Source organism: Sorex fumeus, unplaced genomic scaffold (genome assembly GCF_029834395.1).
Source record: "Sorex fumeus unplaced genomic scaffold, SorFum_2.1 ptg000098l, whole genome shotgun sequence".
Taxonomy (NCBI): domain Eukaryota; kingdom Metazoa; phylum Chordata; class Mammalia; order Eulipotyphla; family Soricidae; genus Sorex; species Sorex fumeus.
In genome coordinates, this window is record NW_026606155.1 from 21,200,074 (window position 1) to 21,215,163 (window position 15,090).

At 44.4% G+C, this 15,090-nt stretch overlaps 1 protein-coding gene across 1 annotated transcript in view; it reads left to right on the forward strand.

The window, feature by feature from the left end:
* The first annotated feature begins 55 nt into the window (after positions 1 to 55).
* MLH3 (mutL homolog 3) overlaps positions 56 to 15,090 on the forward strand; it is a 31,326-nt gene continuing 16,291 nt past the window's right edge. Inside the window, exons 1-6 of the mRNA XM_056133781.1 lie at positions 56 to 130; positions 1,892 to 5,212; positions 9,747 to 9,845; positions 10,542 to 10,627; positions 11,327 to 11,431; positions 12,106 to 12,178. Of these exons, the coding sequence (XP_055989756.1) occupies positions 1,954 to 5,212; positions 9,747 to 9,845; positions 10,542 to 10,627; positions 11,327 to 11,431; positions 12,106 to 12,178 (3,622 nt within the window). The 5' untranslated portion in view covers positions 56 to 130; positions 1,892 to 1,953. The remainder of the gene's footprint in view (positions 131 to 1,891; positions 5,213 to 9,746; positions 9,846 to 10,541; positions 10,628 to 11,326; positions 11,432 to 12,105; positions 12,179 to 15,090) is intronic.

Sequence of the window (15,090 nt, forward strand, 5' to 3'; positions counted from 1 at the left end):
GGCGGGCGGTCGCCGGATCGCGGGGACGGCGCATGCGCGAGCGCGCGCGTGCGTGCCCGCGCCTCGTGAGTCCCGCGCGTGCCCGCACCCGAGGCGGTTGGTCTGCAGGGCCGGCGACGCGCGACTGGAGGTGACCTGGGGAGGCAACGCGCGGCTCAAGGATGTGGCCCGCGGGCGGCCTTGGGACTGGGCAGGGGCTGCGAGCCGGCGGCGGGGTTGGGGGGAACCGGGCGGGGGGCGCGGCGGGGAACGGGCCGGTGCTGAGCGGCCCAGGGGCGCCCTCGGACCCCGGAGCTGCGGTGCAAGAAGGCCTGGAGCAGAAGCAGGGGCGGTGCGTGGGGAACTAGTATGGAGACTCTGATTTATTTATTTTGTTTTGTGGGACACGCCCAGCACTGCCCAGGACTGTCTCCTGGCGCTGCGCTCAGGCATGGCTCCTGGCCCTGCTGGGGGACCCTGTGGGATGCCGGGCATCGAACCCGGGTGGGCGGCGTGCACGGCAAGCGCCTTGCTGTCTATGGCGTTGGCCCAAGTACCGAGACTCCTGAGACCTGTCTCCCTACCCCACGGTCCCCAGCCCACTTTGTTGCCCACTGCCACTGTTCATTGCCTTAGCAATCATCAGGTCTGCAGTTAGAGCTCTGATTTTTCCTGGGTTGGGGGGTGGGGGGGTGGGAAATACAAAAATCAGCCGTTCCTATTTGGGAGAATGCAGCCCTGCTTCTCTCTCGCCCACGAGGAAGAACCGGGGGGCCTGGAATCGCACCGTAATCTTCATTTTGTTTCCCTGCAAAAAAAATCAGATTCACACGTCCCATCTTTATTGCCAAGATAGACATCTTCAAAGACCAAAGGAGTATCGATGCCCCCCCCCAAAGTAATAAGGACCCTATGAGAACTTTTAACCAAACTAGTTTATGAAAATGAAATGCTACATTAAAAAGGTTCATAATGAAAAGGACTTTCCCTTTCCCGTCCGCGTCCCCTCTTCCCGGAGGCAGTTACCGGCCACTGCCAGCAAAAACAATAACCCCTGCATGCGCTTCTCCGTGCTACGATTTGATTTTTTTTAATTGCCTGGGGGTCTCTCATCTTCTTGTTACAATGTTTCCAACACTTTATTATATAATTTTTCTGAAAGTCACAGGTTATTGTGTAATAACCAACGTTATGAAACTAACAGACCCCCTTTTTAATGAAAAATTTTCTAGCAAATGTTTCTTAGCTGCATTTAGGTTAGCATCTGTTTTTGGTGAAGTGACTAGAATTTTGAATGCTATCTTTATGGGTCAACTTCAAGCGTGATGATGAGTTCACTTTAGGGCATTTGGGATTTAGAAAGGAGCAGTGAAAATGATGAAATTGTGGCTGTTGCTTTGGATGTTAAGTCTGTTGCACTGATCACTGTGTGATCAGAGGAATCATTTGTTTTACAATGTGGCTTAGTGAGAGATAGCAGGCCAGAGAGATACCTCAGAAGAAGAGTATCTCTTGTGTATCTCCAGTGCCTGCTGGAGGCCTGGGTTCTGTACTTGAATCACACCCCCCACCCCACCCCAGAAGGAGTAACCCTCAAAGCAAACAGTGATTATTTACCCCAAGTGCTATTTCTTTTAGTTTGTTTGTTTTGGGATCCACCAACCCACCAATCCCCTCACCCCCCAACCCCCGCTGTGCTCAACTCTCACTCCTCACTTTGGAGTCACCTCTGTTGGTGCTCAGGCGACCATTTGGTTGTCCTGGGGATGAACCCAGGTCAGCCTCTCGCAAGGCAAACACCCTACACACTGCTGTACTGCTGCTCTGGCCCTCAAGTGCTACTTCTTCACAGGGTTTGAGAGAAATGATAATGAGGCTCTGATGGTGTCTATGCTTGTTTTCCCTCTCATAGGTGATTCTTTCCAGTGGGAGGAGAAAACCAGTGCCTGGCCCCTCACCAGCTTTCTTCTTGCCATGATCAAGTGCCTGTCAAGTGAAGTACAAGCTAAGTTGCGCTCCGGTTTGGCTATCTGCTCCCTGGGCCAGTGTGTGGAGGAGCTTGTCCTCAACAGTGTTGATGCTGAAGCAAGATGTGTGGCGGTCAGGGTGAATCTGGAAACCTTCCAAGTTCAAGTGATAGACAATGGTTTGGGCATGGGGAGTGAAGATGTAGACAAGGCGGGAAATCGGTATTTCACCAGTAAATGCAACTCCATCCAGGACTTGGAGAATCCAAGGTTCTTTGGTTTCAGAGGAGAGGCCTTGGCAAGTGTAGCTGACATGGCCAGCGCTGTGGAAATCTCTTCCAGGAAAAATAGGACAATAAAAACTTTTGTCAAACTCTTTCAGAATGGAAAAGCCCTGAAAGTTAGCGAAGCTGACTTGACTCGACCAAGTGCTGGGACCACAGTTACTGTACATAATCTGTTTTATCAGCTACCTGTAAGGAGGAAATGCATGGATCCCAGGCTGGAGTTCGAGAAGGTCAGGCAAAGAATAGAGGCGCTCTCGCTTATGCATCCTGCCATTTCTTTCTCTTTGAGAAATGACGTTTCTGGGTCCATGGTTCTTCAGCTCCCTAAAGCCAAAGACACATGTTCCCGATTTTGTCAAATCTATGGACTGGGTAAGTCCCAGAAGTTAAGAGAAATAAATTTTAAATATAAGGAGTTTGAGCTCAGTGGCTACATTAGCTCTGAAGCACATTACAATAAGAATATGCAGTTTTTGTTCGTGAACAAAAGGCTAGTTTTAAGGACAAAATTGCACAAACTCATTGATTTCTTACTCAGAAAAGAAAGCATTATATGCAGGCCAAAGAATGGCTCTGCCAGTAGGCAAGTGAATTCAAGCCCTCGGCAGCGGTCTCACCCCGAGCTCCATGGGATATATGTCATCAATCTGCTGTGCCAATTCTGTGAGTATGATGTGTGCTTGGAGCCAGCAAAAACTCTGATTGAGTTTCAGAACTGGGACAGTCTTTTGATTTGCATCCAGGAAGGAGTGAAAAGGTTTTTAAAGAAAGAAAAGCTATTTGTGGAATTATCAGGTGAGGACCTCAAGGAGTTGAGTGAAGATAATGATTTTAACTTATTTAGTGCTACGCTTCAGACGCATGTGTCCTCTAATGAAAAGTGTGACCAGTTCCGTTTCCAAGAAGCATGTAGTAATATACTGGATTCCTATGAAATGTTTAATCTGCAGTCCAAAGCTGTGAAAAGAAAAGCCCCTACAGAAGACACAGAGGCACCGAATTTCAGGGATGTGGAACCTATCGGGAAAAAGACAACTGATTCATTTCTGTATACTTGTGAATCAGAGGGCCCCAGCCATAGTCAGATGACAGAGCCTGCTTCACCAAATGAAGATAGGACTGGCTCAGAAGCAAGGATCTTAGAACAAGCGACAGCTGAAGAATCAGAACCAGGAGAAAATGAGAAAAATAAGAATTCTCAGTTTGAACCTAACTCTTCAGAAACTCCAAGTAGAGTCAGCTCAGAAATGTTTGCAAGCCCTTTGCAGAGAACATGTCATTCTGAGGACAGTGGAGAAGATCTAGAAATACAAAACGTCAGCACTACTGTTCATGGCATGGCTGCCAACATCCTGAGAAACAGCAGAATTCAGAATCAACTAGAGAGACATAAAAGAGCTACTGATTTGGCATGCCAGCCTCTGCCTTGTAAGACGTCACTGAGGGAACATGGTGCTCAGAGAGAGAAAGAGAAAAGTAAGAATGAACCTGGTGATTGGGGCAGAAAGAATGTTTTTAGTTGTGGACAAGTTAGATTATCTTCCACTGGCTTCATAACTCATGTGGTGCAAAATGAACAGGCTAACCCAAGGGAAGCACAACTTTTGTTTAAAAATTGTGTTCCATTTGGACCGAGGAGGGAGACATTTGGAAGTTGCCATTCAGTGGAGACTTCAGATGTCCAAGATTTAACCAGCACTTTTAGTAAAGAATGTGCTCAAGTGCCCAATAAAAAGTTTTGCAGAGCAAGTACAAGTTTTGGGCGGGAGGAAAAACCTATATCAGCCTATGAAGATTTTGCTGCTTCTCAAAAAGAAAGTGGAAAACCAGGCACAGATTGCCTATTTCTTGACACATCCTCTTTTCCTTGGTGTAGGAAGGTTTCAGTTGGTAGTAAGAAAACAGATAAGTCAGTGGGTCCCTTCAAAATCATAACCCGTAAAAAGCTGTGCTTAAATGCACAACTGGGATCTTTAGAGAAGTTTAAGAGGCAATATGGGAAGGTTAAAAGTCATCTGAATTCTGAAGAAGAGGAAAATAATTTCGAAATCCCTACCAATCTCAGCCTCCACGTTGACTCTGATGCGTCCCAGACAGACAAAAACCACTTAGATAATTCTGACATTCATAAACTCACTACTGTGAAACAGAGTGATTCAACTAGTTGTCAACAAGTAAGTAATATCCTTGATTCAGAGAAGTTTCCATTCTCCAAGGAAAAAGACTATTTGGAACAACAAATGCCTTGCTTGAACGAAAGTCCTATAACTCTGCAGGAATTAGCTCATGTTAACAGAAAAACTGTGAATATTGAAGATTCACCTGAATCACTAGCCTCTAAATTAGCCAAGATGAGAAGTTCTGAAAGAGAGAATCCCACAGTGGAGATGATGAGTCATTTTGGTGAGTTTTCACAATTGGATCCCAGTAGGAATAATAGTGATTCGTGTGGCGGGTTAACCCTGGATTCCCAGTCGCTTACCAATGAACATGAAAGAAACGAGAGTTGCATCGTCCAAATGCCAGACTCTATCACACAGGCTAATTCCTTCAGTAAGGTTAGTGAAACGCATTCTACCAGCAGTCTACCAGAGGACTCTGTGATACCAGAACCTCCCTCACTGCTACCCTGTCATAATGGTGCACTTACTAGTGAAGCTTTGGTAGCTTCACAGCAGATCAGAAGTCCTGCTTCTTCCAAAACCATGTTTGTGGGTCAAGTGGAAGACCTCCCAGCTGACCAAGCTGAAACATGCTTTCAGGCTGAGGAGTCTACTGTAGCAAGGACTTGTTCAGAAATTGAAACATCAAACACATGTTCTTTGGATTGGCAGCAGCATTTTGATACAGTCTTGGGAAGAATGGTTTACATCAACAAAATGACTGGACTTAGCACATTTGTCACCCCTACCGAGGACGTGCAGGCTGCTTGCACGAAAGACTTGACCACCATGGCCGTGGATGTCAGGCTTGAGAATGGTGAGTATCCTATTTCTGGGCAGAAAGCTAGGATTCATGGCCCAGAGAAGACTACTGTTCAAAGAGAGAATCTCAGTGGATAGAACGTTCAGTTTTAAAATATATTTTATAGCGAATCTCTAAGTCTGATCCTATTTGTTTTGTTTGGCAGGGGGGCCATACCTGGCGATGCTTGGGGCTTCCTACTGGCTCTGTCAGACTCCAGGATTACACATGGCAGTGCTCGGGAGACTCTGCACACTGTATGTGGTGCCAGAGAACAAACCAACATCAGACATGTGCAAGCCAAGTTCCTTTAGCTCTTTACAATATCTCTGGCACTGATATTATTGAAATCTGGAAATACAATGAAATACAGGCCTGTGGTTTCATGTATATGGAGATGACATGGTCCATTTATTTTTTTCTCTGCGTTGCCATGGGTTGAACCCAAGACCTCACACAAGCAAGGTGTGAGTCAAATTTTAATGCAGATGTTAGCATTATGAGAGGATCTGCTGTGTTTCCCAGCCCCATTTTTCCATTTCCCAAACACATAACTCTCCTAGAAAGTTATCTTCAGAGGCACTTGGAATGCCTGGTATTTTTCTAGAAGTGTTTTTTTGTGATTCCTAGATTAAGGACCAGAATAATCCTATAATCTAGGTTTCCCAGTAAAAACAATGGCTCAGTACATGCAATATTTAAGAACTTTTTATTTCCCAGAAAGTTAGAACTTGACCGGAGCAATAGTATAGTGGGTAGGGCACTTACCTTGCCCTTGGCCAACCAGAGTTCAGTCCCCAGCACCCCAGACGGTCCCTCAGTCCCCACCAGGAGTGGTCTCTGAGCACAGAGCCAGAAGTAAGCCCTGTGCACTGCTGGGTGTGATCCCGAAAAAAAAGCTCAGAAAGTTAGGACTTCACCATACAGGTTCCGAAATGTAGACTATAAGTATGTACTTAATAGCTATGCTTTTCAAATGTGCTTTGATATGATACAGATGCTAATTCACTGAATCTGATTGCAGTTTGAATAGCTGTTATTCAAGAAGATAGTAATGTGACTTTCAAATCATGCTACACAGCTCTTTATTTTGGGGACTGCACCCGGTGGTGCTCAGGGATGACTCCAGGCTTGGTGCTCAGGGATGACTCCTGGAGGGCTCGTGTGGTGCTGGGAACCTAAGGGGGTTTGGCCATACGCAAGGCAAGGATTTTACCCACCTCGCTGCTGTTTCTCTGGCCTCCTCACACAGCCACTTTAGAGCCTGCTGAGAACTCAGTTCTCGGGTCTCACAGCCTTAGAAGTGACATTGTTTTGGCAGTATATTGAGAGCCAGATGTTGGGAGATGGTGAAGCTGATTTCCATCTGGCTATTATCTTGGTTTTACATCAGAGGATAAACATTAAAATGTGTGTTCAGATTAAAAGCCTTGAAGGCTATAAAGGAACTTAAGTTATATGAATGTGATTGTAAATTAACTTAGGATGCCTCCTGGGACGACTCTCTAGCAGGAAGCTCTGATGATTTAAGGTTAAATAAATCTTTGGGCTTTTTGTTTGGTTTTGGTTTGGGGGCTTTTCCGATGGTGCTTGGTGGGGAGGGGGGTTCCCCAGCTGTGGGCTGGGGTCACTCCTGGTGGTGCAGTTGAGACCATGGGGTGCGGGGATTGAGCACAGCCTGCACTCAGATCATTGAGCTATCTCGAACCCCGTATCTTTTGTTTCTAAATGGAGTTGTGTGTTTTTTTCCCTCTGGTTAAGAAATCATCACTCTTCTTTTCTTCTTTTTGTCTTTTGGGTCATACACTCCTGGTGGTGTTTAGGGGCTACCCTTGCCCTGGTGTTCAAGGGACCATGCCGTGCCAGGGATCCAAGCTAGGTCTTCTGCATACAGAGCACATGCTCTAGCCCATTGAGCGATCTCTGTAGCAACTCCAATAATTTTCAGAATATTTGAGAAAAGAGAAAACCTTCCTCTTCTAATACTGTTCTTTATTTTTTACTTTTTTTTTTTTTCAGTTTTTTAGGGTCACATTTGGTGATGCTCAGGGTTTACTCCTGGCTCTACACTCAGGAAGAACTCCTGGAGGTGCTTAGGGGACCATATGAGATGCTGGGGCTCAAACCCGGGATAGCCACATGCAAGGCAAACGCCCTGCCCGCTGTACTAATGCTCCAGCCCCATTTCCAATCCTGTTTTTGAGACATCAGTTTGCTCTTAAAGGTGCAGATGGTTTGGGAGGAGTGGGTTCCTCTTCAGCGAGAGCTGAGGTCCCCCCAGGGGCACACCCCGCAGTGCTCCTGAGCCCATGCAGTGCTGGGGATTGAGCCTGGGGCTCCAGCGTGCAAAGCTTAAACTCCAGCCCCTTTGTGTTAACACTCCAGACCCATGTGTGTTTTTTCAGTCGATGTAGTTTTACATCCTAATTTGTAGTGAATGCTTATCAGAGGCAATGCTGAAACCCTGGCACCTCATCCTTTTGAAATGCAATTGCTTTTAATAAGGTGACCAGAAAAAAAAAATAAAAACAGATTACATCCAACTGAGAAGACTGTTGCTAAAACAAAGGGAAGTCTTAGTTACTGCACTCAACATAAACATCCATGCCTGTTTGTCTTTTAAACCCTTTAAACTGATTTAAGTTTTAATTAAAAAGTTTTGTTGGGAACTTTCGAAGGGCATGTCAACCCAAAATTTTATAAGGGTTTGCTATTAAATTTATATTTGAATATAAATTCATGTTGATTTTTTTTCACGCCTCATGTTGATTTATAATATAACTTTTATATTAAATTTTGTAATTTCATAACATTCTGGGGTAGAGAAACAAGTTCCCTGAAAAGATAGCTCAGAAGTACCACCTGGCGCATCCTCTGTCTGGAAATGGGAATGTTGTGCTGGAAGCTTGCCCATCCCACAAGATAAATGATTGGGAGGTGAGCATAGAAAACAGGAACTCTGAAGATAATTTTAAGGAGTGCCAGCAGTTTTTTTCTTTAAAATGTCTTTGCTTTCAGGGGGCTGGAGCTATAGTACAACAAGCAGGGCACTTGCCTTTGGCTTGGCTGACCCAGACTCAGATCCCTGGCACCCCATAGAGTCCCCCCAGCACTGGCAGGAATGATTCCAGAGTGCAAAGCCTGGAGTAATCCCTAAGCATTGCTGGCTGTGGCCAAAAGGTTAAAATAGAGGGGGCTGGAGCAATAACACAGCGGGTAGGGTGTTTGCCTTACACGCGGCCAACCCAGGTTCAATTCCCAGCATCCCATATGGTCCCCTGAGCACTACCAGGGGTAATTCCTGAGCGCAGAGCCAGGAGTAACCCCTGTGCATCGCTGGGTGTGACCCAAAAAGAAAAAAAAAAAGGTTAAAATAGAATAAATAAATAATTAAACATCTTTGCTGGTGTCCTCTCTGTGACTGGTGATCCATACTATTTTTCGCAAAGATATTCTAAATTCATTTCTCCAGTTTTTAATCCAGCTGATTTTATTGATATAATAAACTCATCATTTTGTTGTTCAGAACATGTCAGTTTAGCAATTTGTTTTGTTTTGGGGCACACCCAGTGGTGCTCTGGGCTTACTCTTTACTCTGCACCCAGAGATCACTCCTAGCAGTGCTGTGGGGACCATGTGTGACGCTGGGTCAGCCACATGAAAGGCAAGTACCCTGCCCACTGTACTGTTTCTCCTGCTCCTTGAGGAGTCTGTGCAGCTGTGAACTGATGCTTTGCTCTCTGAACCTGCCCGTCTCTTAGGGAAAACAGTTATCAAAACTCGTTATAAAATGATAAGACATACATTATAATAGAGACTTACATTAGGATATGGAAAGGTTGCACCAAGTGGTGAAGGATGACAATTTAGTCCCACTGTCCATAGGACAGGCTTCTCAACTCTTGCTCTGTTGACATTTGGAATTAATTATTATCGATGGTCAGGTTTGTCCTAAACATTGTAGGACATTTAGCAGCACTTTATTTATTTATTTATTTATTTATTTAGTTTTGGGGGCCACACCGGTGATGTTCAGGGGTTACTCCTGACTCTGCGCTCACGAATCACTCCTGAAAGTGCTTGGGGGATAATATGGGATGCCGGGATCAAACCCTGATTGGCCCATGCAAGGCAAACGCCTTACCTGCTGTAATTCGCTCCGGCCCATTAGCAGTATTTTAGCAGACTTGTCTACTAGGTGCCAGTGGCAACCCTTCCCCAAATTGAGACAACCCTTAATATCCCACATCATTACCCCAGTGGCCCTCAGGCAAAAATATTCCCCCTGAGAATCCTTTAGATCCTCATTCCATCTGATGCAGACATACTGTGGGACAAAGCATCCGTGCAGAGTGGTCCATGATGGTCATTTTATTAAAGAATCACAGCAAAGCCCAGTGATGTGTGTGCATGTGTGTGTGTGTGTGTGGTAGTGTTGGCCATGTCTTTATTCCACTTGCAGGGGAAGAGATTTTTATGTTCCTTAACCGTTTAATGGTTTGTTTATATTTGGATTCCAGTGGCCAGATTTTTTCTGTTTTGTCTCTAGGATCTCAGTACAGGTGTCATCCTTTTCGAAGTGACCTTGTTCTTCCTTTCCTTCCAAGAGCTCGGAAAGAGAGGGCTGTGATGGGCCAGACTAACAGAGGTAGGGTCAGTCCCAGCGACTGCTGGGACACCTAGGACATAGCGTCCCACCTCCCTCCAGAGAAACAAACAAAGCAGGGCTGCATTATGAAGCCTGATCAGTGCCAGCTGTGCCTTACTGGAATTCCCCATGGTCTTATTTAACAGCAGAACTAAGTAATTCAGTGCATGCATTTAGATCAGGAATTACTTTTCCAGACTTGAGGTCAATCCCGCGCGATTATGCACAGTCTGTGGTATCTTCTGATTGAGAAGATGTTTCTTGTTTTCAGAGATTATAGTTGTACTGTATGTTGCAAGTCGTTTTATCTAAACAGAACACTAAAACAAATAAAACAGAAGAACACAAACAAAACCACCACAGACACTGATTGTTTTTGTCTTTGTTTCTAGAAGCAGATAAGGCATATTTGCACCTAAGGGGAATCATGCTACTAATTTGAACCCATTTCTTCAGGACTTGTGTTCTGAAGGATCTTTAGTGTAAATAGTTTGGAGGAGCAATTAGGATGCCAGATGACACAATCATCTGTATTAAAGAGATCAAAAACAATTTAGAGATAGAGCAAACAGGGCACATTTGTAGCATATGGGAACTGTATGGTCTTGAGTCTGCACCGCGCTGAATGCAAGAGTCTGTCCCCACTTTCTCCCTGAGGTGCTTGATGCCAACTTCACCTGTTCCATTTTGCCCTAGATGCTGCAGACGAGGCTGCTGGGAGTGACTCACTTCAGTGTCTGCTCTCAGAATGGGACAATCCCGTATTTGCCCGTTGTCCAGAGGTGGGTTTGCAAGCAGTTTTCCTTTATCTGTTATTTTACATTTTAAAACTTGATTTAAGCAGGGGATGGGTATGAATGGCCATACTCATTTGTAATTATGAAGGAAGAGTAGACATGTTCCCAAGTAATATATCCAAAAGTTCGAATTGGATACAAGAAAGAATCAGAATTCAGAGCCTAAGAGGGGACTGAGACACTTAGGATGATATAGTCAGGATGTGGATGGAGGATGTGTTTGCCACTCTTAGAAACTCGCCTTGCAGCTTTAGCAGAGTGTTTGGGTGGCGGAGTACAGAATTATTGTGAGACAAAGGAGGAACAATTCCTTACCGTCCTGGGCAGATGTTCTCAGCATTATCACAGAATGTATTTGGGTGTTTTAATGAGGGTGTATCATAGCTGAGTATCTGATTACTGATCTTCCAGTTAAGATGGGATCTTTCAAAATTGGATCCTGGGGCATTGGCAAGTAGTTATTCTGAAACAGCATTGGCTTCTATCAGTAGTTTTGTTTATAAAACAGAAGTCATTTGACCAGTAATTGAGTTCTTTGAATTTCTTTATGTTCCCTGACTTCATCTTACCCTCTAGTGGGTTCGGTGAAAATGAATCTTTCTTTGTACTTCGAGATCTTTTGTAAAACAGATCTGCGGACATAAAAAATTGAATTTGAGTGATGCTTATGCTGGGTCTTTCTAGGTTGCTGTTGATGTGAGCAGTGGCCAGGCTGAGAGCTTAGCAGTGAAAATCCACAATGTCCTGTATCCCTATCGCTTCACCAAAGACATGATCCATTCAATGCAGGTAAAAGGTGGACTCTGAGACTTCAGAAAAATAAGTTTCAGATCTAGGCTAGACTAACTCTTGTGAAACTGGATTTATTTAATGAGATAGACCCAAGGTAGATATCTTGGGGTTTTGGGGGGTTTTTCGGGGGTTTTGTTCATTTGGTGTGTGTGTGTGTGTGTGTGTGTGTGTGTGTGTGTGTGTGTGTGTGTGTGTGTAACTGAACCCCAGGACCCCGCACAGCTACAGCAGACCCTCTACCACGCCCCTCACACACTGGGGGCTTTTGAGATTCCTCTCGACAGACTGTCTTCTGTCTTCTCCAAAATAGTTTTCCTTGTTTTGTGTAAAACTTTCAATTTTACTTCAGCCCTCTTAGCAATATCTGGTCTTATTAACAATTCTCAGTTTCTGTGACTAGTTTTTAAGAGTTATTTTGTGGGGAACACTCCAGATCTCCCCCAGGTTTGTGATCACTGCCGTGTCCTGCCCCTCGCCCCCCCCCTTGGACGCCTCCCCCTGCCCTTCCCAGAGTCCCCGCCCCTCCTGTCTCTGCCAACTCCTTCCCCTTCTTCTTTGATCCGCAGCCCCAAAGGGGAGTGTTATAAGGCAAACTAAGTTTTGTTTTTCTCTGCAGATAAGCCTCTGGTATTTCTTATTTAGTGTTACACGTTTATTTGAATGTGTGGCAGGTTCTCCAGCAAGTGGATAACAAGTTTATTGCCTGTTTAATGAGCACTAAGACGGAAGAGAATGCCGGGGCAGGTAAGACTGGAGTTGAACCTCAATAAATAACCAGCTGCCCTCTGATAGCCTCCTTTTAATCTATCTGTTTTGGGGCTCTGGGGTCACACCCCTTGGTTTCAGGGACTCTGCCTGGCTCTTTGCTCAGGGATCACTCCAGGTGAAGCTCTGTGGGGTGGAACCAGGGTCCTCTGCATGCAGGGCAAGTGCCTTAACCCCAGTGCCATCTCTCTAGCCTCCTCAGGTGTTTTATCTACACTAAAGCTGCAATGATTTTGTTTTTGTCTTTTAGTTTTATTTTTGGGGTCACATATGGTGGTGTTCAGGGGTTTCTCCTGGCCCTGCACTAAGGTTGAGTCCTGGGGATATTTCAGGGGGCCTATAAGGTATACCAGGGATCAGATCTTGGTTGGCCACATTAAAGGTCTTTGAATAGATTAGGAAAAATCAACTCAAATTAATACTATAGAGAAATAGTTTTGTTTTGGGTTTTTTTTTTTTTTGGTTTGGTGTTTTGGGTTTTTGTTTTGTTTTGTTTTGTTTTTGGTTCTTTAGGTCACATCCAGCAATGCTCATGGGTTACTCCTGGCTTTGCACTCCCGGTGGTGCTCAGGGGACCTTGTGGGTTGCCAGGGATCGAACCCAGGTTGGCCGCATTCAAGGCAAACACCCTGCCCACCTACCCCACCCTACTATCCTTCATCCTCAGTACATTTAGTTTTATATACATGCCCATACATATGTTAGATAAACAGTACAGATAGTTTAGTTTTATATACATGCCCATACATATGTTAGATAAACACTGTACTATTAACAGTAGTTACCTTGAGAGTATGTGTAAGCAGTAAGTAAAGGGAAAGTTTTTATTTTTGACCTTTTAAAATAGTTAATATGGGGCCAGAGAGATAGTACAAGGATCAAGGCACTTTCCTTGCATGTGGCCAACCCTGACTCGATCCCTGGTACTACAGCATTCTCTGAGCACTGCAGTATGTGGCCCAAACCTTTCACACACATATCAAAAAAAACTAATTTGACATTGCTTTCTTTTTTTGAGGATGGGAGGTTGTTTTGGGGTTTTTTGGGGGTGTGGTGATTGGGACACACCGCAATGCTTAGGGGTTACTCCTGGCTCTGCATTCAGGAATTACTCCTGCAGTGCATGGAGGAACGTATGGGATGCCGGGAATTCAATCTGGGTACACTACTTCCAAGGCAAGTGCCCTGCCGCTCTTCCATCAGACGGGGAAAAAGTTCTTCTGAGTGCTTCTCACGCTTGGAAGCACTTCATTCTCTTTGTATTTCAAATGTTCCTTTTTATCTGGTTTACTAAGTAAATTCATTTAGAAAATGTCATAGTAGATGAAAGACAGATTAACCATAAGTTCAGTTATAATTATCAAGAATATAGAATTAGTGAGGTCAAATTCTGGTTGTTTTACTGTTTCTACAAAATGAATCAATTATTTTTCTACAGTTTTGATAATCCAGAGTTATTTGTTGTTTACCACTAAGATCTGCAGATGTCTAAAGATATAAAAGAGACCTACGCGAATTTCTTTTGTAATTCTGTAGTATAATTGTTTTGGTTAGGTGCCACCAAAGAGTACTTACTCTTAGAAAATACAAATAATATTTCTACAAAATCAAAATGTAAGTGTATTGACTGTCATTCATGAATAACCAAAGCAACCTATTCTTATAATTAAGAGTTTAATTATAGATTAACTAAAGAATTTCCTTTAATCTTAGTTTTTTTACATTTTGGTAATGGACTTAAATATCATCACTTTAAGTGATAGCATGCTTTAACCTATAAAATATAATTGTTCAGTTATGATATCCTGAACAATAAAGTTTCATTTATTTATCTCATAAATATTAATTGTGTGCCTATTCTGTGTTTGATTCAGTTGGGAATATAACAGACAAAAATTCTTGCCTTTAATGAAACTACTGTTCTGTTGTGCTAGGACATAAGAAACACATCTTCCTGTGTATGAGGTTGGAGTAATAGTACAGTGGGTAGGGCACTTGCCTTGCAAGCAACCAACCCAGGTTCAGTCCTCTGCACCCCATAGAATACCCTCAACACTGTCAGGAGTGATCCCTGCGCACATAGCTAGGAGTCACCTAGAATCCAAAATAAGAGGGAGGGAGGGGGGAAAAGAGTTCTCCTGGTTTGTTGCCAGGGTGTTGGCCTTCCCTCTTGGACTAAAGAGTCTAAAGCAGGGGTAGGGCATGTCAGGCCCATGAACAGTCCCGTGAAATCCTGTGATCTGCTGGGACAGACATGGATGCTTCTCTTTGGCTGCCTGTGGCTCATCTGCCTGTGCAGTGTGGCATGTGAATGATGTTATTGGCAGCGGGGGGGGGGGGGGGGGGGGGGGGGGAGGGGTCGTGGTAGTTTTGAGGTTTGGGAACTATGCCCAGCAGTGCTTACTCCCATCTTTGTGTTAAGGCGCTACTCCCATCTCTGTGCTCAGGGACCACTCCCAGTGGTGTTCCAGGACTATGTGGTATCAGGAATCAAACCAGGTGCAAGGTAAACATCTTAACCCTTATAACTCTGGCCCGTCAATCCACAGTTTTAAGAAGCTAGTATTGGGAATGCTGGAGTGATAGTACAACAGGTAGGGTATTTATGTTGCACACAGCCAACCCAGATTGGTATCTTGCATGTCCCCTGAGTACTGCTAGGAGTAATTCCTGAATGAAAAGCCAACAGTAAGCCCTCAGTACCTCTGGGTATGATATAAAAGCAAACAAACAAACAAAAACTAGTTTTGGGGCCAGAGAAATAGTATAGGGGTTAAGGCATTTTGCCTTGCACATGACTGATCCATATTCTCCAGCACCATATATGGTTTCCTGAGCACCAAAACAAAAACCCAAAAATGCTAGCATCCAGAGTGTACTAGACTTACATT